Below are 10,833 nucleotides of genomic sequence, written 5' to 3'. Positions count from 1 at the left end.
TCTCTCTCTGGGACAAATTTGGACCTTACAAGAGTTTCTAGAACAATGATAAACATGTGATGTTTGTGTCTATGCATCAGAAGTCTTCGAGACATGACAATCATTTCTAAAAAAAATCCCGACCTACAACCATGTTCACGAGACATCCAACTAAAGTCACAAAGTGCATGTGTACAATTCCATTTCATGGTTGTATCAGTTGTGTAATAGTGAAAGCAATCCTCATAATGATGATGGATTTGTGAAAGTTAAAATTCCGCCATTGTGGCATGGGCATGGAGCAATATACTCTCACCTACTAGCAGACACAATTTGTTTGTCATGTTATTCGCAAGGTGCCTAGGGCAAATTACACGACCACTACACTTATATAAATCTAGAATTTGGAAAAACCAAACATCCAATATGGGAACAACAAACAAATGGGTACACAATTGAGCCACCAATATGAGGAACACCTAAATTATTTCAAGCCACCAAAACCCCCGCAAGAACAAAACAATGGTAAGAGGAAGTAGTGGTTGATGCCATAGCATAAGGCCATAAAATGGAGATAACCCAAGGTTTAATGCTCACCACCGGCTAGGCCCCGTCTCATAGATCGCACTATCGATTCTCCAATGGATCTTAAAAAGATATATATCTATCTTTTAGCAACACAAAGACACAATGGAGCTGATCCCTAGGGCAAGATGTCTTTGAAGTCTCACAAACTATATTGTACGTAGGTATGAATTTGGAAACGGGGCTCCTTCGATCGTGGGTGCACAAACACAGATCAGTTAACCAAACAAAATGGGAACTCCAAGATTTATTTTATAACTTGCCTATAAAGACCCAAGAGCAATGGTTAAAAATATGATTCTTGACCCAAGAGCAATGGTTTAAAATATGATTCTTTGGGAAATAATATGACTCAGGCGATGATGCTAGAGATACCATGAGGAAAAGAAATGCCCCCCCCTTCGGGTGTGTTGTGTGTGTGTGTGTTCGGACGGGCCGATCCTCTCACGGCCACGGATGCACGAAAAAGCCGCGCCACCTCAACTCGGCGAGGAATCGGAAGGCATCATCGCGAGTGGTGGGCGCGAACCTCGCCCAGTGATAAGCGTGCATGCTTGGGTGATCGTAGTGCACCTCTACGAAGAGCTCATCGATAATGGCAGCCATGTCGGGGTCGTCCATCCAGTGCCGGAGGATGGGCCACTCGCTCCCCTCGATGTCCATCTTCACGACCACAGTGTCTTGGGGAGACAAGCGGAGCTCCTCCTTGATGAACCGTGTGATGTCGACCGACTTGTTGTTGATGTCTTGGGCATCATCACTCACGAACGCATTGTACACATGGATCCGCGGGAGCATCCACGAGGGCACGCCGGGTTTCGACTTGACGCGGCGTGCGATCTGGTTTGGGTCGGCATAGTTGGAGTCTTCGACGAAGCTATCGTTGGCCGGGATCCGTAGGAGGTTGGGGTCGATCTCAAAGGCGTGGACCTCGGTGAAGTCGCACGGGTACATGCGCATGAACCACGTGATGCTCGTGGAGAATGCGTTGGCCCCGAGGTCTAGGTAGACCCGGCGGGCCGCGGAATTGAGGTCTTCTCGGGTAGCGAGGAGCCACGGGAGGAGGTGGGTCTTGTCCTCCACGTCGTCAACGAAGCGGAGCGCGAACCCCCTCCGGAAGTTGTTCTCGGGCTCGAGCTTCTCAATGAGGTGCCCTTTCACACGGCACGCGGCCGATCTCCCCGTCCACTTCATCTGGCGCCACGGATCCTCCTCCTTCTTCATTTCCCATGCCAATGTAGTGATGGACACCTCCTCCATGTGGCCTTCGAGGGTTCGGCATTGCGGGGGCTCCGGCACCACCGGGATTGGCTCCTTTGCAAGGCCTGTGCATGGGGTGTCTTGGAAAATGTTGACGGCGGGGAGACCGCTCCCCGTGGTGGTGCTGGAGGGGTGGAAGGTGTTGGAGATGAGATCGACCACAACATATGAGGAGAGCATGATGATGAGGCCATAGAGAAGCCATGGATGTGCACCATTGGAGCTCATGGCACCTTCCCTTCCCTTCCCTCTCATGAAATAGATCTCTGTGTCTGGAATGAAGGAGAAGCAAGGGGAAAAGATAATATATATATATACATATGAAGATCTAAGTGTGTGGAATTAGGGAGAAATAAGGGAAAAAGATAACACAATATATATATATGTATGTAGATTGTATACCAGTATACTGTATATGTATATGTATATGTATAAGAGAGAGAGAGAGAGAGTCCATAAATTAGGTTTAATGTACTGAATGATATGAAGACTTGTATGTGTGTGTAGGGCCTAGGTGAGGGTCCTTGTCTCACGGGTCACATTCCGACAACCTTGCATTCTCGATATTCATAGCATTGCGCCCCAGTCCACAACGTCCACCTCCATTGCATTCATAGCATTGCACCCTGGTGCACAGCTTCCCGAACTTTGTGTCCCTACCACCCGAATAACAGGTTAACTTGTGATGTCTTCTCATGCTCGATCAACATACATAACACTAACTCTTCTTTTAACCATCCAACATGCAGTCAATGCCCTAGAGTTATTCATTGTGTTCACACATGGGCAATTGCCTAGCATTTTAGTGGAAGACCTCTCATCCACATGTATATGAGTGTCTCATGGTTGCATATACATATATCACTGCCATCAAAAACAATATTGAAGCGGCAGCCAATCAAACCAATCATTGCCTTATTAAAGCGTTAGGAACTTAATAAGAGTTCATCATGTGTCATGTTTATTAGTTTAGAGTTTGCCGTGCAACCAACTAATGGAGAAGCACATATTGACATGCAAACCTTCACCTTGTTAATGTTGCATTCTTCCACATCTTAATGTAAACCTCATCCTACAAAATCAATTGAACGGAATAGGATGACACACCTTTTTAGGCATGGCCAAGTTTTGAAAGGCGAGATGGTTGGGGAATGATAGAAAGACAACGACAATGCAAAACTTGTGAAGAAAAACCTTAAGACGATAAGAATCCCCAAAGAGATCGAGGAACCTTTGGAAATAGGATTCATGAAGTTGTAGGTTTAGGAGCAAACCATAGCATACATAATCCCAACGTAAAAAACATGACTTGAAATATTTACTCTTCTTGAGCCCAATTGACAAGTATGACAAAGTTTATAACGAATATATCAAATGCAACAAAGTACAAACAACAAGTGTTACCACTATAAGTTTATTTTTTATTGGGCCCTCCAAACTATCTGTCACTTTTTGAAATTCTCGAAATGTACATACAAATACACACACTATCTTTTTTTCATAAAGAGTAGTGTATTAATTACAAAAGTTGAATTATAATAGTAGATGGACTACGATATCCTATCAGCCCACCACAAAATCAATGAGGGTTTCCATGACACCCCTCATCTCAATCAAAATACGTCCATAAATGTGGGGGCTATGTAGTCCCATGTGACAATTATGTTATAATCCCCAAGACTTCAGATACTCAAAAGTCTACCTCAAACTACTGGACCAAACACCCGTTGAAACCGAGATTTGGACACTCCACTTTATAGACGCCCACACTATAGATATAAACTTCTCAATAGCCCACACCAACACGTGTTGTTAATCTACATGGGTCATCCTCTTTTTTCTAAGGGTGATGAGATCATTGTTACACACTTGGCAAAACTATCCCTACTTTTGAATCCATGTATATCTTCATTTGTTTTCAAGGATTTCATTAACTCTTTTTTTGTTTCATATAACCTACCTAATACACTCCACCTCAATGAACAATTGTGTGTACATTTGTTTTTAAAGAGCGTAAAATATGAATGCTATGAAAGTGAATTGCTTTAAATTTCTCTCAAATGAAGCCTTTTTGTGTAGAAAGTGCACAAGCGAGACGTTTTATGAGCTTTTACTTTTTGTACATAATGCAATGGAGAGTACAAAGCACTAGGTATTTCATGAGGTATTTCGTTTACAATAGCTGTCTAAACAATTTATATGTACAAGAATTTTAATTGAATAGATTAAAATCCAACAAATCGACCATTTTTTAGGGCATAACTTCAGCTAATATTGTAATGTTTTACATTTGAAGTGTTGTGCATTAGGCAACTTCTTGATTCAATTTTGAAGCATTTGAGATATTCCCAAAATGATTTGGTGTCAAGTTTCAACCAATAGGAAAGATGATTCCATCAGTGAACTTTTGGAATTGTCCTTTTAGAGAAAACACACCATATTGTTTCACGCTACAACTCCAAATGCAAAGAGCATTGACAATCTAAACTTCCTCTCACTAAGAACATAAATCATCTTTGAACATAGAAGTTTTAGGATGAACTTACTTGGAATTCTTGAAACCTTCGAAATTTTCAAAAGCTAATTTTAGGTTTCCAAACCTATGAGATAACAAATATTTTTATAGGGGCTACATGAGAGTTTACTAAATATTTGAGGCCATGACTCATGATCACAATCCAATTGAGGCAATGCACTTGTCGATCCTAATTAATGAATGATAAATCTTTAGTAAGTAGATGTATACAAGTTTGTGCACAAGATGTGATGCCAACCTATGAAGAAAATTTGTCAAACTTTGTGATGACATTAGGATCGATACATATGAGGACAACACATACTATGTATATGCCGAATTATGTGACTATTATTTTTATGGGTGATAGAAAACATAGTTTACGGTTTTGATGTCAAATGTGTGTTTTTTATACATTATCAAATATGCATTGAACTTTTGAAGATTGGTTTGTCCATTGGATTTATCAAGTGCTTCTTATAGATTTCATATAATTGATGTTGATTTCACGTGTTTTTTGGAAAAAAATACCTTTTTTAATGTAACAAATCTAGGGCTTTAACACAATTTTTGGAAATGCTTTAAGGGTATATGTGAAATAACTTCAATTTTTACTGAATCAAGAATGTTCCAATTTTTATGTTTCGTACAAAAACTAATAAGTCTGTAATGCAAATAGGTTTTAATCCTTTAGCCATCCATGTTATCAACTCCAAGGGGATTGTTAAGAATAATTTGCCAGTTAAGGGTGGATATTGGCCAATGCCTATATTCTCGTTGCCATCTTCAAGGAGGCTCAACAATTGAGATTCAATCCAAATCACATTCTTCTTTTTCTCCCTTCGTGAACATGCACTAATAATCACCATTTTTTATAGATCAACCTCCTTCAAGGAATGTCTCCACCACACACTTATAGATCCCCAAGATCAAGATTATGAAGAAATGCTTCCTCTCACATCAAGGTAGTATATTGATGATCGTTATCATGTTTTTTTGTTAAACAACCATATTTTTAAGGTCAAAAAAAAATATGAAGAGGTCATTGTTGAGGTGTAAAATATATGATTACCCATCATTTTGAAAGGAAAATTTATTATATGCACTTCAAAATATATTAGTTTTCTTTTTTCTTTTTTCAAGAAAACATATCCTTCCATTAGTTTCAAAAAGCATATCAGCTACAAAATACAAAATAGATGGAAAGGAAGTGGCTAGCTGTGAATCCTTCGTTTGATAGACTTGATTGAAAGCACCTCCTCAATAGTTGAGACATACCATGAATTTGCATATACTCGAAGCAAATCAATCTTCCTCATCATGTTCATATTCAACTTATCCAGATACCACATTTGGGTCATCTAATCCTTGAAAAACTTTACATGCATCCAATTTACCACCACATTTACAATGACCAAGCATCCTCTATTTTCCACATTCAACATAAAACTCAAGCAAAGCATTATGGTATAGAGGTCATTTTGTATGCCTCGATCCCTGATTTAGCATGTATGAGCATGCCTTCATATAAAGCCATGTGATCGGCACCCACTTTGAGGGATCTCAACCCATTGAACAATTTTTATGCATCCGATAAACTTCCACATGTTGCATACATATCCAAGTTGATACCTGGCTGAGTGATGACAATATGGGGTTCTTTTCCTTTCTTTTAGATCAGATGTGTTCAAACATGAAAATCACATCTTGAATGCAAGATTTGAAGAACAATGACTCCATCCATTTCACAAGAAGAAATGGAATTCTTCTAAATGCATACCTAAGTGCCATATAAAAGCATCCTCCCCCCACTTGTTTCAATGACTCCATCCATCTCATAAGAAGAAATGGAATTCTGCATACATATCAATTAGCATATTAGTGATTACAAGATCATTTTCCAAACCCTATTTTCAAATACGGTTGTGCACTTCTTATTCTTTTTCTACTACTCGAAAACTTCCACATGTTTTCAAGCCACAAACAATGTGATGACATTCAAAGATATATCTTTTGAATGCATATGTAAGTGACGAGAACTCAACGTTCCTTATGTCCGACGCTCGGCCACAACCGAGATTCTTTTCATACACAGAAAAACAGGTAATGAAATGCGACACAAAGAGGAGAAATGGTACACACACTACACATGAGGTTTACGTGGAAAACCCCAAACTAGGGGAAAAACCACGGCAGCCCACAGGCTGCAAACTGTCACTATGTATGAATGTACATAACAGTGAGTTCTCGGAGGCAACGACCTCGGACTCACGCTCTTCGCCACAGGCGGCGGTTACAACAGAGGCTATGACCTCTTTCTCTCTCTCTCTCTCTGTACACTATTACGTGCTCTCTCTTCTTCTTGCACCAACAAGAAAAGTAACAACAACAACATATTAGTTTGCCCTAAGTCATATTTATACTAATATGACTTTTCGGCTATTTACAAATATAGCCACGATGGGCTCTCAGAAACATATTTACGAATATGTCTCTTCCTCCGATTCATACCGGGTCTGCACCATCCGGCTCTCCATAGCCGGGTACTCCTCATCCGGTTCGTACCGGGTCTGCACCATCCGGCTCTCCGTAGCTGGGTACTCCTCATCCGGTTCGTACCGGGCCTGTATCATCCGGCTCTCCGTAGCCAGGTACTCCTCATACCGTTTCGGCCTCGGCCTATCGGCCTCGGCCGAGTTTGTTCGTCGGCACTGTTCTTCTCCCTTCCCATCCGGAGGGACCTGTCTCCCAACAGTAAGTGCCATATAAAAGCATTTGAAATCAGTGCAGTCTTGAGTGTCTCCACAAGAAAGTCACATTTCATATACATATTCAGCAAGACAGTTCCAACAATCACATTACTTTCAATTAATCCTTTCTTTGTTATCACCACATCCATATCTTGGCCTCTGCTAACAACACGTGCATGTCCACCTATTATTAAGATAGAAATCAGAGCTAAAGGATTGAGAAAGATACCCTAAACTTGCATAAGTTGAACATAATTCTATGCTTCTTTATCTTAGCCATTCTTTACATATCCTGTAATGAGTGAGGTCCAAAGCACCTCATTTGAAAGCCATGTGTAAAAATATTATCATTTTCAGTTTTTAATGAGCTCATCCATTTTGACGAAATAGAAAAATTTGTTCCCTCTCTATATATCTCCCATGTTGCCACAAGATTTCAACAAACCAGAAAATAAGTCTCGAAGGTCTTTCTTCTTGACCACTACTCATAGACTGCCATTGATATACATAACTCCCAAGACAGTACCAAGAACAGTTATACATAGCCACATGCCTCATATCGGTGGAGGAAATACCCAGAGAGGTGGTTGATGCCTCCAACGTATACAACAATTAACCATGTCGAATACATTCATCCTTTCTCGTCTCTTCTTAAAAACCTCTTCCTTTCAAAAGACTGCATCTGAATCACCCTTGATAATGTCATATTCTCCTTTTAGTGTATGCACCAAGGTCAACCAACTCTCCTTGACTACATCCATAGCATTCCATTGAATTTGTTAAAACATCCTTGAACATCTACTAGTCCACAAAACCCATAATGTTATGGAACTAATAGTCTCCTAAACCCCCCCATTCTGTACTGAATTAATAGGCATACACGACGACACTTCCTCAGCATATCGACCTCTTGTATGTAATGCAAAGGTAACCTTTTCGTGCTCATAATCTTGTACCTCACCCTTAATAGCAATCCACATCACTGCCCCCCATTTATATACTCTAGAGCCATATAACTCATGCAATAGATGTAACATCCTTTTCCAAACCAATTTGGCAACCATACATGACCAGAATAGGTGATGACGAGACTCCGTCTCTAATCCACAAAAATCACACATCTTAATCCATATATTTACAATGCATCGAAACCCTAACAAGAACCGCATAATGAACAATCAACCATCTAAATAGAATAATCTTCTTTTGGAATTTGCAGAGGTCATACCCATTTCCAAAATATTGTCATATGAGTAGGATCAACATTATAACTCAACCATGTTGTAGCTAATGTCGGCCAATGAGGTATCCTACGTCGCAACATCTCCCTTCCCAATCGAACCAAATATTGAAAAAACGGAATCGGCCTATAACATCCTCCCCAGAATATGATGTAGGTAACCACTTCCATTCCCCTGGATCCCATTCCAATTCACATAATGGTTTTTTGTCCACTACCCATAGATCCCACCATGGATGAACAACATTAAGATCAGGGTCTAGGATCCAAATCTTATCTACCTTAGCTAGATTTCTAATGGGTTTTAATGTAGCCTCAGCGAAACATTCATCTTCTAGGGGGATCAACCCTAATCGTCCATCCTGTAAAACATCATAACTCAAGAAAGTATCATTATCTCTAAGGCCACAAACTCCAAGTAAAATTTGAAAATAATCTCACCCACTTATGACAATTAGAATGTATATTATCCATCAAGGGTAGTTGCAATTTCCTTAATTCATCAACTATCATCTTTCCTCCTCTTATTCCTCTATATTCTTGTTGCATAATATCAATGGGATTGTGAACAAAGCATTGCCACTTACTAAGAGATGATGCAAAAGATGAATCCACCTTAGCCCAATTTAATCTCACTCTCCTCCCCAACATAGATCCTTCTTCATCTATAAATAAAGGATTCCAAACCAAGGTTGATGTAACCATTCATCCATTGAAGTGGACCAGACTTGTTGCAAATTATCTTTTAGAGAAAGAATCAAGAGATGATTCTTGTGCAGCGGAAGAGATGTGAGTTATGTGTGTGTATGAGAGAGAGTGTGTGTGTGAGAGAGACAAGGAGTAATACATAGAGAATACGCAAGGTAGATTGTATTAACAAAGGAGAAAGACTCAACTAAATACAAGGTGGGAGGAGGGTGCTTTATATAGTCACCCTCTCTCTTCATTAACTACAAGGCTCATGGAGCATGGGGAATGTGAAAGCTCATAAGTTATGTGTCATAGAATATGATTCTATGACTCATACTAAATGCTAGAATACAAAGAGGTGACTTAATGGTGACTCTCGACCGTTGGAGTGTCTATTCACTCTCAAGGTGAGTTCACACACTAGACCAAGTTGATCTTGATTCTCAACACGCCCCCTCAAGCTCAAGTCGGGTCGGTTTCAGACAGTATCCGAAATCCACTTCGACTCGCGTTCCGGAGTGCGCGTCGACTCGTGTCGACTCGCTTTATGCGGAGTTGTGGAATCCGTGCTCCAGCTTGCATTGTGCATAGTTGCAAAGTCTGTGCTTCGGCTTGCATCTTTCTTCGCGGCTTTGCGCGGTAGATCGGCTCTTCGCGGCTTCGTTGCATGGTTGCGTGGTTGCGTAATCCACGTGTTCTTGCTTAGTGTGCGCGGCTTGCGGAATCCACGTGTTATTGCGTAATGTCTTCAGTACTCCCCCTCAAGCAGGTCAGGGATCGTCAATCCGAGGTTGGTCATGAATTGCCAGAGCTTGTCGGCTCCTAAGGCTTTAGTGAAGATGTCGGTCGTTTGAAGATTGGTGCTAATATGTTGTAGGTCGACATCGCCAGCTAGAACGCGCTCTCGGATGAAGTGATAGTGCACTTCGATGTGCTTTGTCCACGCGTGGAACGCCGGGTTCTGAGCCAGATAGATACTGCTCATGTTGTCGCAGTAAAGGGAAGTCGGATCCGTGATGGGTACGCCCAGATCCTTCAAAATCCTCTTGAGTCATACGGCTTCACACGCAGCTACGGCTGCGCCCTTGTATTCCGCCTCCGTACTCGAAAGAGCGACGATAGGTTGCTTCTTGCTACTCCAGGATATTGCTCCGCTACCGAGGGAGAAAACAAATCCAGAGGTTGATCTTCTATCGGCTCTGTAGCTGGCCCAATCGGCGTCTGTGTACCCCTTGAGGCGTATTGGCATCGCGGTCTTGTAGAGGATGCCGCAATCCATTGTGCCGCTCACGTATCGTAGAACTCGCTTAGCACAATCCAAGTGAGTATCACGTGATGTTTGCATGAATTGACTAAGGAGACCGATTGGATAACTGAGATCGGGTCAAGTGATCGTGAGGTAGATGAGACTCCCGATGAGTTGTCGATACTAAGTCAGCTCACACGCTTTGGTGTCGGAGTTTGCATCTAGTTTGAGATTACGATCAAGCGGGGTTGCCACGGATTTGCACTTAGCCATACCGAACTTGTATAACAAATTGAGGATGTAGTGCAATTGAGAAATCATGATTCCGGCCGGAGTCCGAATTACCTCGATGTTGTTTCTGGGTGGGGGGTGGAGCCAAGATCAGTTCCACCCCCCTCCTAAGGGGGTTCGAGTGTGAGAGGAGAGAGGGAGAGATGAGATGCACAGAGAGAACGAATGAGAGAGAGAGAGAGAGAGAGAGAGAGAGAATCAAGACAGACACAGTTTGTGGGTAACTTCAATATTCCATATTTTCATGCCCCATGAGTGAGGATTTATATAAGATCTT

General features: G+C 41.4%; 1 protein-coding gene across 1 annotated transcript; it reads right to left on the bottom strand.

Moving 5' to 3' along the window:
* Nucleotides 1-693: 693 nt before the first annotated feature.
* Nucleotides 694-2,052, bottom strand: LOC147859449 (uncharacterized). The gene has a single exon (XM_087326308.1). The coding sequence runs from the start codon at nucleotides 2,050-2,052 to the stop codon at nucleotides 1,009-1,011; it is 1,044 nt and encodes a 347-aa protein (XP_087182434.1). The 3' UTR covers nucleotides 694-1,008.
* Between the last annotated feature and the right edge of the window lie 8,781 nt (nucleotides 2,053-10,833).

This window comes from Azolla caroliniana, unplaced genomic scaffold (assembly GCF_043228905.1).
Source record: "Azolla caroliniana isolate FFs.n. ecotype wild unplaced genomic scaffold, voAzoCaro1.0.p SCAF_10, whole genome shotgun sequence".
NCBI classification, from domain to species: domain Eukaryota; kingdom Viridiplantae; phylum Streptophyta; class Polypodiopsida; order Salviniales; family Salviniaceae; genus Azolla; species Azolla caroliniana.
The sequence above is the reverse complement of the archived record's forward strand: the minus strand, read 5'-3'. Positions and strand labels throughout refer to the sequence as shown.

Bases quoted from the DNA above. Each gene is read 5' to 3' on its own strand.
- LOC147859449 (XM_087326308.1), bottom strand. From the start codon at position 2,052: ATGAGCTCCAATGGTGCACATCCATGGCTTCTCTATGGCCTCATCATC.